The 20,524-nt window shown below is 38.5% G+C and overlaps 1 protein-coding gene across 3 annotated transcripts in view; it reads left to right on the plus strand.

The window, feature by feature from the left end:
• LOC102220331 (sodium/potassium-transporting ATPase subunit beta-1-interacting protein 4-like) overlaps positions 1-20,524 on the plus strand; it is a 50,850-nt gene that overhangs the window by 29,146 nt on the left and 1,180 nt on the right. Inside the window, exons 5-6 of one of the 3 annotated variants that reach the window (XM_023344305.1) lie at positions 10,795-10,855; positions 19,768-19,852. In XM_023344305.1, the coding sequence (XP_023200073.1) occupies positions 10,795-10,855; positions 19,768-19,852 (146 nt within the window). Of the gene's footprint in view, positions 1-10,794; positions 10,856-19,767; positions 19,857-20,524 lie in introns of those variants that run through there. The other 2 variants (XM_014469747.2, XM_014469748.2) reach the window with 2 other exon arrangements.

Here is a 20,524-nt window from a genome sequence, read left to right on the forward strand (position 1 = left end):
CTTTACTCTCTGAATCCCTTTGGTTGGCAAAATATCTCCGTTATATAAATAAAGCATCAAACAAACAGAAAACGGCAGAGTGTAAACAATGCATCAAAACTCCATGATGCTGTGCATGTGGGTGCACAATAAGGCTTAATAAACCTAACCTAAGAAGTTAGGTTTTCATTTTTGCTTATGTCATAGTCAAAACATGTCAACTACTCTGGCAGACAATTAATCAGTGGAGAGACGTCAGGAATTCAAACGTGAAGCCTTTCAGAGCTCTGCTAGATATACAGAGTGCTTTTTACTAAAGTCATACGTTTATCTGTTTTTTCAATTAAGATATCTTCTTAAAAAAATCTTACTTTATATCAGTTGTGCTCATGACAGTTTAGTACTTCTTACTAAAGCATGTTGAGTTAGCTGGTCATTATCAGCATAAACGTGTTGTTTTTTCTCCATCTGTGGACTACAACTCTCACTGAGGAACGTTAGTCCCAAAGCACTTATAGGCACATAGGGAACACCTTGATACCTCTTGCCAGTCAATGCAGGTCATTTGGTACCTTTGACACACACTGAGGTGTGCAGAGACTGGACTCCAGTATTGGATAGTCAATCTGTTAGACAGTCAAACAGGTTTAAAAACGGATTAATGCTTTAGAACATCGGCTACAACCAAACGCAGCCTGTGTGTTTTATAGATGGAAAATGTATCTCTCTCTCTCTCTCTTTTTTTTTTTTTTTACCTCTGTCTCAAACAGCTAATGCACTCTTTCTTGGTAGATCACACAACAGCAGGTCAGGAGACTTGATTTGATTGGGTGGCAATTGCTGAAAAATATCATATCTTGATTTGGTTTGATTCACCTTCACACCACACTGTTCTTTGAAGGGTGTCAGAATCATCCAATCACAACAGCTGTTTGTTTGCAGCACCATCACAAGATGCTGCCACATAGCCTTCCTGTTGCCTTTAAAGGGCTGTGTTGCTCCTCTGTTTTGCGCCTGCTTTATCTTCTCTTTGCCTGGGCGATACAGATCTACGTTTAGTTAACATACAAATGTTCGTGCATTTGACTGCAGTGGAACCTGGGGGACCCCGGGAACTGATGCAGACGATGAAAAGTCACAGGTCTCAGCTCTGTAGAGTATGCAAATATTATACATTTTATTTTTAAGTGAACTACATGGTTGTTTTGTGTCTATGGAATAAGAGAAGATATCAGAAAGTCACAACAGAGCATATTAGGATAAGATTCTGAAGAAAAAGGGAGTTGTTCCTTTAGATTTTTCAAGGTCACATGTAAAGGCCATAAAATATTTAGTTTGGACTCCAAGGAGTATGTTTCATTAGGCTGAAAAATGTGAATACGTTAGCCAGTAATGGTGGGAGTTTTCTCATCCGTCTACTCCAGGTTTGCAATCCAGAAGAAAGAGATTCCTACGTGAAGACTTGAATTCAGAACTGTTTTGTTGCTTTGCCGTGCCGTGCCGCGCCGCGGGCAACGCTCAGGCAAAGTAACTTCAAAATCTAGAAGGATGAGCATGAAGTAGAAGCATCGTTTTCTAACTTAGATACTGAATTATTTATCACAGAAGGGAATATTTTCCTCCATCACTGCTTTTATTCTTTGTTGCTTTTACTGAATCCAAACACACACACACACACACACACAAAATCAACCTTCCTCCAATCATGGTTTTCTCTTCTTCAAAGCTAAGTAAAACAGCTGAGTGTGAGGTAACATTTCCAATGAGATAGAGGGAAGGACAGTTTGAGGGAAGGAACAGAAGCAGTGCAAGAGATGAGATTCAGCTTACATCTGTAGACATTACTCAGAGACACTGATGGGAGCAGGGAAACATGCGCGTGAGTTGTCAGGGCTGCTTGTTTTTCCCAGCAAGCAGTTGGAGAAGGTGCTCTAATACATTTAGATTATTGTATCACTTAACTCTGGATGTAGCTGCCAGAGGCTGTGCTTTATACTGCAGCAGTTCTATTTCCTGAAAAACCTGCATCGGCTAAAGTTAAGGAAAAAAAAAACAAAACGACAGCCTCCATCACTCTCTCATTCCATTACTCATTTCCTCTGTTTGCATGTTTTTTTTCTCTCCTCATCACAATCTCTCTGCTCAGTGTCTTCCTGTCTCCTCTTTCCTCTCTGCATCCCAGTCTTTTTGACCCCCTCATCCCTGTCGAATTTCCACCCACTCAACTAACAAAAGTGACAGTTCAGTTCTTTTTTTTAACTAGTTCGCTGTCGCTTTGACTTTCTCAGTTTAAGTAGCTCTCTGTTATGTGTCGTCTGCTGTCGGGGGTGGTTGGCTGCCCCATTGGTTAATCACAGAGTGTGAAAGGGTCACTGTGCATTTTGTGGTCACTGTGGTTCAGCAGCATGAAAACAGCATGATCACCCCACCCATCTTATCATCCGTTTCAGAGGTCAGGGTTCTCCCTTTGATGAGTCCATTAGTCCCTGTTGTTTTGGAGCGCTCGTGCTGAGGAACCAACATCACTGCATTGTGAGCCATCTATGTTGATCTTTGATGTTCCTATTTTGAAAAAGAAAAATAATTTTCACCCAGCATCTGTCAGGAACTAGTCATTCGCCTCTAGTACTATAGGAGAATAAAGCACAACTATAACATTTCAGCATTTATGCTTACATTTTACAGCATCTGCTTCAAAGGATTCCCAGATCCAGTGATGGAAGAAATAAGGATGCAGCCGTAAAAAATTATTTGGGCTGTTTGCAGAAGCACAGAGATTGAGACACGGTTCCTAATACAGAGAACTAACGTTATATTTCAAGGATTTTCTTGACCAAAATAATTTATTTAGAGATGGTCTGATGCAATTTCTTTGAGATCTAGATCTTATATCTGAATTTAAACATCTGTCAGTATAGTTTATATGCAGAAACTTCTACCTGATCATTTAGAGTCATTTTTGATTATGGTGTAGACTCATGGTCACTTCATTAGGTATAACGTGCTGGTATTAGATTGGACATTGCTTTGAATTCTCTGCTGCCTTCGTTCTTTGTACCTTAGCTTAAACAAGGCGTCACACAAATGATCAGTAACTGTAACAGTTTATTCATGTATTTTCCAGATCCTTCTGTCAGTGACTTCCAAAACACTTCCAGATTCTACATATTGTGGTAATTATTATTGACCCGCTTAGCCCTCCTTCTGCTAACTCATTTTTGAGCCTTTTTTTCCAATATTTTTGGCAGAATTTTCACTAATAAAATCCTGTCCTCTCCTCAATTTCTGGTCCAATTCATGTTAGTTGCAGCAACTAACATGAATTGGAACCAGTGGACGCAGTGTCGGTCTCTATCTGATAACTGATCCAAGAATGATTTCAGTATCAAAAGACGCTGGTAGTGACCTGGATTGGTCCTGTATTTGTTTATCTGTTTTGGCTCAGATAAGTTTAGCTTTAATATTTGTAATTTCTTAAACCTCTGAGAGAAACCAGAGAGCAATCAGAATAGAAAGGGAACGATACAGTTATAAAACAAGCAGCCTCCAAGACAAGAAGTGCATCTTGAGTTTGTTACAGTGTTTTTCTTCTCATTCAGCCTCGTAGGTTTTAAGAACAGGGAGCTTTAATTTCCCCTTGTCTTTTTATCAAAGCTTATTTTTACCAAGTCGTAGTTGTGCTTTTTTTAATCAGAATTTGTATGCCAGTTGCACTTTATCTAATGTGGGAAATGCTAATTAATACCAAAACCCTCAACATACATGACTCTCTGTAGCTTGTGGGTGAGCCTGCTTTGATTTGGGAGGAGAATGAGGATGAGGAGAACAGGTGGATGTGGTCTCTGCAGTCCCTACCTCATCAAGGGTTGTCATTAAACATGCAGCTGCCCAGACACAAGCACACACTTCTAATTTTCTGTAGACGCTTGCTGCCTTATTTTCAGGCAGGAAAGTCTTGTGTAATTAACCTACAGGCCATCTGCACCACCCCTCTCTGTAAAGGGCCATTCCTCTGCTCTGAAATGTGATGTGTTTTATCTGCAAATTTCTTTCATTACATTACATGCAGAGTTCTCTTCTGACACCAGAGCCCCGATCAATAGTGCAGTAATTAGCTTGTAGCTCGACTCACATTTTTGTCACTTACCGTTGGCCATATAACAAACGCTCACAGACATAATGCTGAAATTATTATCAAGTTAACACAGCAGATAATAGTCATTTGGACTTTAATCAGATGTTTTTAATCCTTTACTAATGAAATTAAATATTTAAAGCTAACATAAATGATCATAAGGTAGTGACACACCCAATGGATTAACACTTTTTACTGAATGTGGGTTTTATATCTTTTTGGACCAGCGCTGTCGCTGTGAGCCTGATCTTCATTAGCCTATGCAAATACATGTAACCTTTTTTTTTTCCTCACTCAGCAGCTGGTTCAATTCCCACTCCCTCACAAAGACAACGCTACAGACTTCATTTTTCTTTCTGAAGGCAGAAACACAGAAGAAGCTAATGTAATTTTAATCTTGCATTAGATTTTCTTTTGCTCATACATTTTTGCAAAAGCAGAGAAACAAAAAGTGATTTCTTAAAGTTTTTTTTTCTCTTATTTTCATAAAAGTGCCATTATAAAATTCTGTAAGACCAGGAAAGAGTGTTGTGCTTATAGTGTTTCACCAAGTAAGATCAGGAAGCAGAGACAGCTGAATAGAAAGATAACAGGGAGGATTAATGGGTCGTGGGGTCAAAGAAACGCCTCTGTTAATAAAACAGGAGGAGCTGCAGAGAGCAAGAGAAAAAAGTAACTGATTGGCAGTAAAATGATTTGGCTTCAGTGTTACAGAGTCACGGGGGACATGAAAAGGCTTTATGAGCTTAATTAATATGACATTAATTTCTAAAATGATCTCTGTGCTCCCACTGTGAAAGGTGTACGGTACATCAGCGATAGAAGCTGATGAAAACGTGTATTTTTGTTTGAGAGAGACAATGAGACACCAGTTTAATTATTCGCTTTCGCTGACTCTTACCAAGCAATCAGCCTGTGGACTTGTCACTTGTTGTTGAGGACAGTGACCTGTATTAGCTTTGCCCTATGGCAGTATACCACCTAATGGACACTCCTCTGATCTTGTTAGCTCTGTGTGGATGACACTAACTAGCAAGCTGTCAGCAGTCATAAATGGACGAATGAGAGATGGAGAAGGGTTTCTTATAGCTGAGCTTTTTCAGGCACACTGGTACTCAGGGAAGTTTTCCCTCATTAAAAGAACAGATAGTAGAGTTTTGGAACATTTGGGATTAAGATACTATGGTGATTTAGAGCTTCAAAAAAGCCCTGCTATTCTTGTTTTGGCATTTTGTTTTGTGCTCTTGAATCTTTGCTGTGCTTTAGTAAATGGTATATTTATTTGTGTTCCTGTTGGTCCCAAGCAGAGAAGGTGATCTCATCTTGCAGCTCTAAAATATTCAAATCAGCTTCTGATACAAAAATATGCATTTCTATAAATGGTAAAGGCTATGAGTGTATTACACCAAGCTCTTGACAAAAAACATGAGGAGATTAAAGCAAGATCAGTTCTTACATTATTTAAGAGATAACTAAGAATAGAGCTTTTTTTTGGTTATAGTTGTTTATAAATTATAAATCCCAAAGAGATTTATAATCAGGGATGAAGAACATCACAGATTTCAAGAAGGAGGATCAGAGAGACGGAAGTCTGGATAAAGCCAATAAACTGAACAGCAGGTTCAGTCAGGAGCAAGCGCAGCATCCTCTCCACACCCCAGTCAAACAGACCTTGTCTGTGTTGCACCTCTGATGCTTCATCTCTCTTCTGGAGAACAAATCCTGCTGTTGCTTCATTGTTGCCTTCAAAGGAAGATGCCGATGCTATTCTTGTCTCAGGGACAAAAGGAGCGACGTCTGTTTAGGTGCAGAGGCAGCTGGAGAGACTGAAGGCGACCAAGCTTCAGTCTTGGTCAGGTTCTGATCCCTCAGGTTCTGTGGGATTCCTTCAAACTGACGAGACTCTTGTTTTTCCATTTCAGTAAGCAAAAAAAAAAAAAACTCTCAGGACCCCCATCATACACCTCCTTGGCTTCAATCCACCATCATCTGGATAAAACGGGTTCGCACTGTGAATATCATGTTCTTTTATTTTTCTCGCACGTTTAATATAATTCAGCCTGATTTACTTTGACAGACACTCCAAAAGTCACAAGTGGAGGCCTCAATAATCACCTAGACTAATGTTACATGACAAACACATCACAGTTTGTGGGCCTGAAGGATTGTGTGTCTGACCAGAAGGCCAACAGTGTTTTTAAAAGTTTTGTCATTCAGCCAGTTTCATTGAGTCACCATCTTTGCAGGAGTCCTTCTTCCACAGAAAGCAACAGTTGAGAGGAATGTTTTAATAGGAAGACCCCTCCAGCAGAGCCAGGCTGAGTGTAAGCTGCCATTTGCTATGAGCGACTGTGGATTAAATAGGACAGAGCAGACAAATGAAAAACCCAAAAACACAGAAGCAGTGGTCCAGGACAACTTTCTATGTCGTAGAAAAATATATTTTTATGGAAGCAGTGGCTCTTTTAGTATTTTCATCTAAGAAAGAAATCTAGCAAAATAGTCATGTTTTAGTCTCCAAAAGTCCCCTGTAACAGCAGTAAAATTCAGTAAAGTTGTTGCTGTTTTTTTAAAGAATAGTTTCAATAGAACTCTAAATTCTAGCTAAGTATTGTGACAAAGTTAACAACACAGCAGTCCAATGAGAAGCTTTGACTAGTTGTATCTCAAAACTTCCTTCCTTTCTTTCAAAGACAACGGTCTTACACAGATACATGCGGTGTCCAACATAAAGCACTCAACCTCTTTCTGGAGCCCATAATGACGCCTTATGTCTATTTAAACAAGTCACATGCTGACAGCAACTGGACAGCTCTTTGTGACACAAATTTCTCTTTGATGAGGAATATTCAGGAGTTTTAACACTGCAAGATCAATCCTCTCTGGAGACAAGATTTTGTTGCAATTATTTCAGTATAATCTACCACAAACAGCCAGATTTTCTAAAACCTCTTTTGACTGAGATGAGAGCAGCCCTTGGAAGAACATTGCAGATCACAGATGCAGAGCAGCAACAGCAGAGAAACGGCCCTATGAGGCCCACTTATTGGTTTGTAGTTCCCAACACCTTAATTAAACACAGAATGTTGACTTTTATTATCTGCTCTATTTCACTGTATGTTTATATTACATGAATAAGTTGCTGAAGCATTTTTTAACTGCACATTGTTTATCTCAACCCCAGGCAAAACAAGTGTGCTCAATAAAAACCCATGCAAGCAGCCACTTGCAGAGGAGTCCCACACGAACACGCACACTAAACGCGCGCGCCCCATGCTGTTAACACCATCTTGTGTTTGACACTAGCTTTATACATATGCTAATTCACCTCCATTTCACCACCACTGTAATGGATGGGGTGAGACCAGCAATTATATACTGGAGAGCGCAAATGTGGTTGTGAGGGAAGCTGCAGAAGATGTGCAAATTGTTCTCTGTGTTTTCTTTTTATTTATTGGGTATGACACGTATTTCATTCAGAAATAAAACATCAGTTAAGCTTCAATAAATAAATTAATTTATTAATATAGACCAAAATTCAAATGATTGAAACAGGAGTTCCTGTCATTCTAAGTAGGTCTCAACTTCTGTACGTTTTACATAAGTGGGAATAATAAGGTGCAGCTATAACCCCTCCTTGGTTTGTGTTTGTGAGGAGGGCAGCGTGCCTGTCGCTCTTTTAATTGGCATGGCTCGGTGCCAAATGATGGATGGATGGTTTGGTGGAGAGACTCAATGTGTCTGCTTCAGAGTTGATGGCGGCCATCTGCCGGTGCCATGGGCTATTCTCAAGGCTGTGTGTTTGTCCACACATGAGTCCTCCTGCTTTGTGCTTTCTTGTGTGTTTATGCAGACGTGCAGCTACTGTGGCAGCCAACCCTCAGAAACTTTGGAGCACAAATAAGTTTTATGATCGCAATGAAGCCTGGATTGCTCTCTTTGTGTGATTCTTTGTTTTGTTTTTTGTAGTAGTGATGCAGCGGTAAGTGATCAAAACTGACAAGTTTCCCGTTTTCTTCTGCCAGTTGGCTCTGATCGCTAACCTGGAGGTCAAATACTGAAAGGTTTTAATGATTTCCTTGTTCGTTAAATACATCAAAACTAAAAACTTACAGTTTTCAAAATCTGTAAATACATGAACAAACAATATGTTATTTAAAGTACTTTTTTCTGGGGATCAGTAAACCATTGTAAAAAAGTTAGATACAATCTTTGACTCATTGATTGACAAATTCTTTAGACTTGTTACCTTTTATGTCCAATATTTGTTACACTTAATTATTGAATTAAAACAAAATTTACACAAATGAGATTCTTTATGTTAAAGTACTTTGCAAGAAAATTTGAATCGACCAACATCTGAATTGGCGGCTCATATTTTGAAGAAAAAAAACAAAAGATTTTTGGCCAGTTGACGCCTGACTGATGCATCTCTGTTTCCTAATGATAACTTTTTAACGCTAATATTCCCATACTTAGATTTAAATAGTACTCTGCCTTAAGTAGTTGCCGTTTATCATTAATTTTTGCCTTTCAATAATTTTTTTCTCATGACTCATGTATGACCAAAGACAATGGTTTATTTTATTCGTTGGTAAAATATGTTGACTGAAAAGATGGTTGTGAGACTACTTTACTCTTGACCAAACTTTTTTAGTTAACCAACTTTAAGTTTAGATGTAACTAATTGGCCAAATTACAATTATTTTACTAAAAGTTTTTGCCACTTTAAAATTTTAATGACCAATAAACCTATAGCTAACCTATCCTGAGTCATTCTGTTGATCTTTCAACACATTTTATACCAATAAAATGTCACATTCAGAGGTGCCGCCTCAGTCTGATCATATACACATACAGATCAATATAATTAATTCTACAAAAAATCTTCTCTTTTTTTTGTTGGTTTGGGAAATTTTTTGTCAGTTCACATTGAGTCTGGAAGAAAGTTGACTATCTCAGGCCCACCCATGTCCTCCTTCAAAGCTCACACCCATTTTATCTGCCAAAAAATCTGTATCTGTCTTCTGGCGTTTGTGTTTTTTTTGGCCCAGTCTTCACTCTAAAGCCCCAGAATTATATTCAGGGAAGGTTGTCTTTCAGCTTTCTTTACTCTGGCAATTCCTCTGAGCACTTAACACCTTCTGTTCACACCGAGTTGGTTGCAGCTCTGGAATATAGTGGCACTGGAGAATTATCCCTCCCTCTGAGCTTTATGTATTGTAAGGATTTTACGTTTTGCTCGTTTCTTTTCCACACCTTCATAAAATTTGTTGCCTTCCCTGACAGAAAGGCTTTTTTTTTTGGCTTTTCTGTTTCAGTTCACTTCTGACTTTGTTATAAGACCATAATTGCTTTAGTCCAAATCTGCCATCACGCATTAATATGAAATAAATGACAATTTATTTATTTTTGCATGAATGTTGATGATTAGCTTAAATTAGGAAATGAAAATGCTGTATTTCTTAGTCACTTGAGCCACAGCTGTCTCTATATGTAAGGCGATTTAGACACAAAAGAAAACAATACCTACTCCAACAGTGATAAGAGATGTGAAAATGTTCATATGATCTATAACTGATATTTGTCAGCTGTTTTTACAACAGTGCCCTGGAAAAATATTAACACTTTTTTGTGCATTTTTATTTCATTTCAATCACAAACTCCTACATATTTTATTGAGATTTAATTTGATAGACCAACACAAAGTAGAGCACAGTTGTGACATTTTTTATTCTGATATCCCAAAACAAAATTCAGTAGAACCAATTGCCTTTACCTAATAAGTAAGAATCACCAATTTTTCACCAATCACCAAAACAAAATCTTATGTATATTTTAACATTAATATAAGGATGGTTGATAGTTTTAGATTATTCTATCTGAAACACTCAGACACATCCATAATAATAATAGTCGTTACAGTTAATCAATACTCCAACTACAAGTCAAAGAAATTCAAAACAAAGTCGAGGGAAAATAATTCATAAGTGTTGCATAAAATAATAGACTATAATTTATAGTCTATAATTAATATAATTATTATAAATTAATTTACAATTTTAATGCTTTGTTAACATAATACACAGTATCAACAATTACATCCAGGCAGGAGAAGTGGCTTTGAAAATCCTCAGAGGTTTATTTGAGAACTTTAATGTACAAACATGAAACACCAAAATTTGAACATCTTACAAAACACTATTCAGTCAAGAGGTTTGCAAGATTAGTTTTTAAAAGTCGTGCTTGAAATGTTTTCACAAGCCACGTAGAGCAGAGAGGAGGCAGAGCAAACATGCAGCAGAAGGCTTTCTGGTCCGAAGAGACACAAATTGAACTTTTATTTGGCATGCACATCATCCCCAGCACACCACTGCGATGGTGAAACATGGTGTCGGCAGCATCATTCTGTGCGAATGCTTTATATAAAAAACTGGTCCTAATTTATGGGAATCAGCATTAATTTGAGGTAAGAAGCTAAATTTGGAGTATGGTGTTAAATACAGGACAGTCCTGGAATTACCAATAAATAAGCTATGGTTTTATGAGTTTTACCATCTCCCCACTGGAAGGTTTTTTTTTTAATGTTCTATATTGGTTTGTCTTTCTTTGGGAATAATGCAGGTTTCTAACTGTCAGCTCTATGGAGAGTAACCTCTCATTTCTGTGTGTGTTCACAGCTCCTGGGCTTCGTGTACGCCTGCTATGTTGTCAGTGCCATCACTGAGGAGGAGGACAGTTGTGAGTGACACACACATGCGCACACACCCCTACATGCACATACATGCACACAGAAACAGTACTGAGAAGGAACTTTGCAGCAAAAATTGGATCACACCCAGATTCAGCCCCAGACACAATAAACGCCGGAGCTTAAAACAGTTGAGTTGCATCTTCCTCACCCATTTCCAGTCACACCCCTCTGTCTCACAGCTTCAGTTTCTCCCTGTCACCCTCCTCTTTCCTCCCCCACACCAGCTGAGGCCTCTCACTCTTTTTTTTTCTTCAGTACTGAAGGGCCCATTTGTTACTTCTCAGTGCTTCCATAAGTCTAGTCTGTTTTTTTTTCAGTTTCAGTTTCACATGTGCAGTCATTGCTTTGTCTGTCTGCATCATGTCTTTGTTACTTTTTGTACATTTGAGTCTTCAATTAGGATTTTTTGTCTCTTTTCTCCTCATGTGCCCTTGTTTTTTTCACTCTAGCTTTCTGAAGACTAAGCAGATCTGTTGTATATTTATAGGTGCCACGACTACACCTCATGTGTGGTCATGCGTGTGACCACTTTTGATCACTTTCCTCTTGTTAGATCTATGTCTTTGTCCTGAAGTTCTCACCATGCAGAGCAATCTCCTTTGGTACGTCAAATATTGGTTCAGTCTTATTCTTGCCCTGTCATGCAGTAACAGGCAGAAAGAACGAGGAAAGGGTGTGGGAAATGATGAGGAGGTGGCACTAAATAAGTCATGGGAAGATTGGGAACCAGAAATGGAAACTTGTGATAAATTGCCAAGCTGCTGTGACCTTACAGAGAGCGGGTCAGGGGTCCTGCCTGAGGTTAGTTGATCATAGGTCAGGAAACATTTAATCTTGGGACCAGTGGTGGTCATAAATATCTGATTTGTTCTGCAGCGACACCAGGCTGCATTTTTCTCATGTATAAGAATCTGCTTTTAGAGATATTTTGGAAATGGGCATGGAGAAGGAGATTGTGGGTGTAAAGTAATTGAATAAACAAGGTCTACAGAGGTGATTTATGAGGATTTGTTAGGATTGTTTGAATCATTGTTTGAATTGAGCTGTTGCTGATTCAGTTGACTCTAAAGGGTTCAATGCAGTTAACTGATTTTATTAACTGGATAGCCTTTTGGCGTTTTCTAACTGCTGAAATAATTTATTTGAACTGGATTATTGTTGACCTGAATTCGCATTTCACAGTTTTGTTTCTTTATTAACTAACTTGCCATGCTGTTTTTTGAAAACAAAATGAAAGTAAAAATGAAAAAACTAATCCAAAATGGCTTGAATTATGTCAAAAATGACTTTACATTTTCCTTCAAAAATGAAAAAATAAGGTTTTGGTATGGAAAGGTAGAAAAAGTTAGAAAGTAGCCAATGAGAATGGGTCTTGTACCAAGTATCCCAATAATGTAGTTAAGTGTTGGCACTGGGAAGAAAAAAAAAGATTGAATGGAACCATTCATATTTGATCAAATTTACAACACTTTTTTCTAAGAATATGGAGCAACAATAAATAGGGAGGACATGATGAGCTTGGAGCAGGAAGCAGGCCATTGTGTCATCTAAAGTTTTCCAGTGAAGTCTGAAAAATTCCTCCATAGCGTCATAATTAGTTAGCTAAATCTACTTAGTTGACTAAAATTACTTCAAACTGATCAATTGTTCCTAGAACTAAATCACATATTTGATCAAAGCACTGTCTAAAACTAAATTAAAAAGTGCTGACAGAACTGACACTACTGGGAAGATGAATGAAGATGATCTTGGAGTTTGCTAGATGCTTGCAACAGAAGTTGAGGTGTAACTTCAACCAGGACATGATCATAAACACAAAACCAGAACTTCAGTGGAATGTTTTATATCAAAATACATTCAGGTATTAGAATGGCTCAGTTAAAATCCAGATTCAATTGAGAATCTGTGGCAAGACTGAAAAATTGACGTTCACAGACGTCAGTCCAGGCTGATTGAGCTTGAGCTGTTTAGTGAAGAAGAGTAGGCAAAAAATTCAGTCTCAGCCGCAGAATTTCAGCCATAAAATTAGTAAAAAGTGGTTCGCCAAGGTGAATACAGATGCATACCACGTTTTTTAAGTTTTATTTGGGGGGAAAAAAAAAATTGTCCTTCAAATTCACAATTTTGTGCTTTTTATGTTGGTGTGTAACATACAATCCCAGTAAAAACACCAGAATTTATGCTTGTAATGTAACAGAAAAACTTTACAAGGTATGAATAACATTTTGATTTTGCAAATGAACTGAACTTCTCCAAATTAAAGTCTTTATGTGCTAAAACAGAAAATCCTTGTAATATGAAGAACCCTGATGTGGTTTTAGTGTGTGACATGCAGACCAGTGTTACAAGCTGTTCAGCGGTGGTCACATTCCAGAAACCCACAGGCTGTGAGTGGTTAGTATCACCACCCAGCTGCCCCGCCCCTTAACTCTGGGAAGTACCATTTAATCACCAGTCACCCCTAAATAATCTTTCCACAGCAATGCAGCTTTAGTTAACAGAGAGAAAAAAAATCTTTCAGTACAAAAACTTCTCCTTGTCTCTTTTGTTTTTTCTTTGTAATTCATGCATTTTGTTGAGTGCTGTTTACTTGGGTTTGTTGAAAATCATATCCGCTCTCAAAAAAACAGGAACAAAAATAACAAGGAAGTGACAACAAAAGCACAGAGTTAAGAAAAAAAAACATGGAGTGATTTTTATTAGTTTTAATTATCCCGCAGTTGTTCTCTGATCTAGGCTTTGTCAAAGTGAAAGGCTGCAGCATTGCTTCCCAGCTCTTTGTTATTGTAATCAGCCCTTTGCCTGTGTGTGCACAACCATATTTGCTCACACAGACACAGGTGCACAGCACACACAGCACAAAGACCAGCTCTTGCACTTTTCTGCTCTCTTTTTCTCTACGTATTTGATGTGCACATTAAAGCAAATCTCCTCACTGAGCTCACTGACTGCCTCAGCATCTCTCCTCCTCCTCTATGCGCCGCTCCCTCGTTTGTGTCAGTTCCAATTCCTGAGTGCTTCACAGGTAGATGCAATATCCTCACGTCTAAATCTAATTCTGGTTTGTTTAAGGAGCCCGTCTCTCTCAGCCTGTTTTTCAATCTCAGTCTTCCGATCCTTAATGAGGTGCGCTTGTACAAAGTTGCCGGTCTCTGGTCACTCGTTATATCAGCCTTATTAAGCACCTCGCCAGTCGATAAATCCCACAGCTGATTGCACCCAATTGAGGCGAAGGAAGGTAGAAAGAATCCCCTGGAAAACAGAAAATAAATGGAAGGATGAAAGAAGGAGTGCATGAGAGGAGCTGAGGGAGGTGTTTAGCAGAAATGAGAAAAAGGAGATGAGGCAACATTCAGCAAAAAAAAAAAAGAAGAGCGAAACAGAAAACAAGATGAGCTTGTCACGAAGAGGGAGATAAAACAGGAATTCTTCTCACGCTGTACACTCTCCAGGGAGAAGACAGAGTTATATCTGAGTGCTCAGACTTGGGTAAAAAGATTGCAATGAAACACACGATGCAATAACAAGCATCATATACCATCAGCTGAGGGCTTAACCAGACTTTCAGACTTTATTAATAATAATAAGGGTGTGAGTGTGTTTGTGATGTCCCAAATTCTCTCTTCCCCCATAACTTAGAGAGAGGCTGCATATCTGCACTCACTCATACTGATGTTCTGCTTGTATTCCTGTATGTTTAGCAGACTTTGACTCGTTGGCTGATTTGTTGAGCATTTCTATGTATGAATTTGTTCTCCAGTTATCAGCGGCATGCAGGCACACCGGCAGAGTGAGTAGTGGGTAAAATCCTCTTTGCAAAGTAGGTCATGGAGTTAGCTGCCTAGTGCCGGGATAAGCTCACTTCATCTAATTATGATGCCGCCCTTCATGCTGAGTCACATCAGCAGCAGACCATGGATGGATGGATGGATGGATGGCTTTGTAGTTTTTTTAAGCTAAGTTTTTTTTTTAAGGAACACTGATTCTTACAACTTCTACTCCAATCACTTTTGTGTGCCTCTATTTCTCCCAGATGAAAATATATAATTTAAATACCTGTTCTATACACAAAAACACACTTTCCAAGTTTAAGAAACTCACAATGTCAAAAAAACTATGATGGATTCTTTCTGCCAGAATTTTAATTCAACTTTGACACAAATACTTACACAACATCCACTTTATTAAGTACATTGTTCAAATCCTCCTTAACAAAAATAGGTTGTCAATCAATCAAATGGCAACAATTCAGTTCATTCATGGCATTGTGACGACAACTTAATTCACACCAAGTGTCAGAATAGGGATGAGTTTTAAATTACTTTAAACTTGGGATAGTTGTTGATCAGCAGTTTTAGAAACTGCTGATTTTCTGGGATCTTAACATCCATTTCATGACTTTACAGATAAAGGTCTGAAAAAGATATCGAAGTTTGAAACAGATGGGCTAAAGAAATGGAAGACCACGCCACGCTTCAATGTCGAACTGGAAACTAGGACAGCATATCGGAGTAAACATAAAAACATGGAAGACTCCTGCCTTGAACAGTTCACATCCGTGAAGGTGTGGAAGATATTTTTAAAGGGACACACTTTGGGCCTCTTAGTTTCCCAGATCACTGCTGAAAGATAAAAGTCTAATGTTGCTGACCATCTCCATCCGTTTATGACCGTTGCATTCTTGTCTTCTCTTGGCGACTTCCAACAGGATAATGCACCATGTCACAGAGCTCAGATCATTTCAGACTGGTTTCCCAAATAACACAATAAACTCAGTGTACTTTAATGACCTCCACAGTCACCTAATCTCAATCTAATAGAGCACATTTTTTAATAAATATTAGATTTACATCAGGAATGCGCAGCTGACAAGTCTTTAGCAACTGGCTGAATAGATAAACCTTTATCTATTCAGTAATCAAATCTTTCTTGATTACTGAATAGATAAAGTTAGAGCTACTTTATTGATGATGATAGAAGTACACAGGTGGGGCGGGTGGAGGGGTTATCACCTAACCAGGCTGCACCACAGCAGACAACCACATGTGTCTTCAAGGAAAATTTCTACCTGAAATAGCGTAACTTTTTCCTAAAGCCTCTCAGTTGACAGGAATTGTCCACCTCCGAACGGAGCACAAGGACACCACATTGAGCTCTTAGTAAAACAAACCATTTCCTTTATCTTCTAAATGTCATCAAACTGGTGTCAAAATTTGACGAAGCACGCTCATCTAAATGTGCATGTATTATTGCTCAACAATAGCCTTAAATGCAGCAATATGAAACATTTTGCAAATAAAAACACAAATGATGCACAAAAGAGCCTGTGAAAAGCAGTAAATCCTCATTAGAGGGAAACTAGACACTAGAAGGCAGCCATACTGAAATAGTTAAAGCTGCTGAAGAGCTGGCAGTTTTATTTAAAAACTAAGTGGAGACCAGTTGTTTGCCGACCACTTAAAATAAATGCCTGCTTCTCCTGCATCTGCCAAGGTAGAGAATACAGAGAATGGCTGCTTCCAGATTTTCTGGCTAGCCATTTCTGCAGCTGCACAAAGAAACAGAGGTGCTGCTGCAAGTAAAAGATATTATAAAAAAAAAGAAGCAGCAGCTGGTGTGGAACCGAAATACAAATAACTCTCACAGAAGACAGTTTTATTGCTGAAGAGTTATAAAATGTTTGAGTGTCGGTAGGCAGCAATAACGCATCATGGAGATTCATTTCAAGTTTGGGGATGAATTTATGCAAATTTAGTGAGAAATGTAGTATGGATCAGCAGTCTCTGTAATGCTGAGTGCAGTCTCGTCCATCGTGCAAGGAGGGCATCTGATAAATGTTGAAGCAGACCCAATCATACACCCAAAAAAATAAATACTTTGTTCAACCTCAGGTAAAACACAAGTCCACCAAAAATATAAAACATTCAAGCCATCATTCATGGAAGTATCTTTTCATGCTTTCATTGATAATTAACTTCAAACAAACTCATCACATCAAGTCTCGTGCAAACATAACAAAACTGCTAAGCTGGTCATTACAGTAAATTTATAGCAGCAACGGTTGTGTAGTGGTCTGTGTGGACAGTGACAGATGGAGAGCCAGTGTAGCAGACAGGCTTTGAAGTACCGACCTTATCCGTCTGGTCTGTTTTAGTCTCTGCTGTCCCTTGCATGTTTTTCTTGATCTTCCCCACGCTTTGCCTTTTTCCCACCAACCTCATTTTTACCCTCCTGCTCTTTTGTCTCATTTTCTCTTTGAATTCAGCACAAGTAACCAAACATTTTACACACTTGTCAGGAGATTACAGAAGTTTTCATTTGAACTAAAACATTTTTGTCTTACATGAACCGCATTTCTGACCCGCATTCCTGTCAATTCTTGCGTATGCCTGAACAAGTAAAAAATCTGCTAGGAAGAGATCGCCTTAGCCATTTGCCCTGTCAAAAAAATAAAAAATACACATCTGCCAATCATCTGTAAATACTAATGCCTTTATTTCATGTTGACATTTTTGGCAATAGGGTTAAGACTCCTAGAACTTATATTAACAAAAGTGCTTCAAAAAGGATTAAGATTTCTTTACACAGATTTCTTCATTCTGAACATTGCGTAAAATGAATACATGTTTCATGTTTAAAGGATAAACAGATCTGTTTCATATCCATACTTTTCATATTCAACTGGGAATGTGAGACAGGACAGAGACACAAGAAAAAAGAAGACGGGGTTCAAGACAGAACTAGAAGGCAAACTAAATGGTCCATAGAGAGCGAATGTTATTCTCAGCTGATAGTGCCTTTATGTATTTCAAAACTTTTCAGGTTGGTTGTCCTTCTTAATGGTGATCCAATGGAGCAAAATAAATAATGAACAAAGGCAATTTTTTCCAAAACAGTGGATTTTGACAACATACTGTTCTATGCAGGAGGAACAATGATGTTCCTGTTAATTGTGTTTGAACAAAATGTTCAGAAAAGGTTGTCTTGGTTCTTCTTAGCTATAGCTGTTTGATTTAAGCAATGTGAAGTTCAGTTACTAGTGTTTCAGGTACATTCTGTTCAGCACAGCAACAGGCTGGCAGCTGTCTGAGAAACGGTAGACTGTAGCATCCAAGACTGTCTTTTTCACTTTGCTTATCTCCACAAAGGTGAGAAACCATTACGTCTTTAACATAGCAAATTCTGGTGAGTAGCTTGGATGTCTCTGACAAGCTCTCGCCTGTATTCATTCTAGTTTTGGTTCTGATGAACTGAATGAGCATGGTATGAAGTTTTCTGATTGAGCCTCATAGGGATTTGTTTTGTGCAACGTTTGCTCAGAACCAAAGGAAAACACAACTGAAAAGAAGAAAGAACATATATTTCATATTTCTTAAAAACATAAATACTGTTTTCTTTTTCTGCTTGTGATCTGACCATGATTTTCTTTACCAGCTGTGTGTTTAAGCTATTTTTGAGTGAATATGCACAGTCACAAAAAATTGGGCTGCATGCAATATTCACAAAGAATCCTGGTGGAAAGAGAAAGCTTACAAATAATAGGATCTATGTCACACAGGCTCTGTGGTGAAACAAATAGATTGACAGACATAAATTAGACTTAGATTGTTGGGGAAAATATGATTAGCACCAGATCCCAAGTATCTCATGTTCATATTTAATGCATCCTATAATTCTCTTTGAACTAGTCTTTGTCTGACTGACGAATATGTTAACCTGACCATAAAGTCCCAAGAGGTGTTATTGTGTCTAAAAATGGCAAATATAATTATCAGTTAACTATATTGTGCAGCATAGCTCATCATAGTGGGGGGTAGATCCCCACCCACTTATAATGAGAGAGCTATTTGTGTAGAAATACCAGGGGAGACGTGCGCTTGAGGCAGGTGTGTGTCTGTATCTGGTTTGCAGATGAAATGGTAAGTCCCTGGGACGCAGGGCAGGGTCACAGGAAAAGCATAGGCCAGCATAACCCCAACCAGCCCCCTGGCTCCCACCCTGACCACCTATCAGTGTCCAGCAGACCACCTCTGTCTCCACTTATCAGGATAGGGTCGATTCCCAGTAGGTTTTCCCATGTGCGTTTTTCCTTAGCGGCTGTTCATTTGTGGAATGTAACAGATCTTTCCATTTCTCCTCTTTTATTAGAGCACTATTTGTTTGGTGCCTTTCTGAACTGAATCAAATTCAGTCTCAGTTTCTTCCCCTGCAGTTTACACACGACTCACAGTTCCTGGACATGCTGTCCTCTTTTACACGCACTCCCTTAACGTAATCTTTTCAGCCCCTGTCAGTCAGACCGACAGGCGTGACGCACCCCTGCCTCCGCTTTCTTTCCTCTGCCATTGTAACCAGTCTCAAGAGGTTTTCCTTCCACCATCTCAACACTTCTTCCCATTGGTGAAAGGTTCACCGCACTTTGCAACAAGCATGCTCTTCTGTTCCTTGCATTACATGGCAATCGCCAGTTGATCTACAATCTGAACTCTTTAAAAGGAGGATAAGCAAAAAAGGCTATTTGTTTGGTGGCTGAAGGCTGCTTCTGTTTCTATGCGATAAAAAGGCTGAGGTTATTTTAACAGCTGGCAAGCTTTCACCTGTTCCTAAGCTTTCCTGTTGGCCGCAGGCGGATGCACAGATTAAAAAAGTTTCAGCAAGATTTTTTTTTTTTTTTCTAACTTGGTCAAAGATAAAATAACTAGGAAGCTTTTCTCTTAAAATGCCACCAGTGGATCCATTTTCTTTTACATTTTATTCCATGTTCATATAGTGACTTATCTTTTTTGTCATCCGTGATGTTATGTTACTTTGATGTGCTTTTATTTTGTTTTCTGTTGTTTTCTGTTGTTCTGTCTTTTTATTTGCTCCATAAATCATATGTTTGATCTTTTATTTTCAGTTGATTTTATTGGTGGATTTGATCCATTCCCACTCTACCATGTCAATGAAAAATCATCTCATCTCCTGTTAAAGCCCATGCACCTGTAAGTATGTCACCCTAAAGGCATTGCATCTACATCTACAATGTCTACAACTTAACTGTTCACGCCAATAATTCTATGTTCTTCAAAGTATTAAAATAAAAAGCTTTGTACCGGTCCATCTCAATAAATTGGAATATCACTGAAATATTAATTCAGTAGAGAGCATAGAGATGAACAGGCGGATCATCTCTATGCTGCATTGTTGCAGTAACTGATGCAATAAGAGCCCAGAGCTGGTATTCAGTGTATGTACTGTACATGCTTCTCAGCACAATATGTTCTGCAATATTTTTTTTTGATAAAACGACTTATTTTCTTTTTTATTAGCTGTCAACCATAATCATCTAAATTAACTGGAATACATCTATTGAAATGTATAACTCTATAAGTTATAAATTTTAGTTTCAAAGTCTGAACTGAAGTTCTAAAATAAATAAAAAGTGTCTTAATGGCACTACAAATTATTAACATTCCTTGTTCTTCAAAACTTAAATAATACCTGAATTTATTAATTAACCACAGTCTGAAACATGCTACGTTCTGTTGTAGTACTTTATACAAAGCCCTACCATGGCACAGTTGTGACTTGATTGTGTGCATACGTGTGTGTGGGGTCGTGGGGGCGTGTGTGTGTGTGTGTCCGTCCATGTCACAAGCAGCTAAGAGAAGCAC

This window comes from Xiphophorus maculatus, chromosome 1 (assembly GCF_002775205.1).
Source record: "Xiphophorus maculatus strain JP 163 A chromosome 1, X_maculatus-5.0-male, whole genome shotgun sequence".
Classification (NCBI taxonomy): domain Eukaryota; kingdom Metazoa; phylum Chordata; class Actinopteri; order Cyprinodontiformes; family Poeciliidae; genus Xiphophorus; species Xiphophorus maculatus.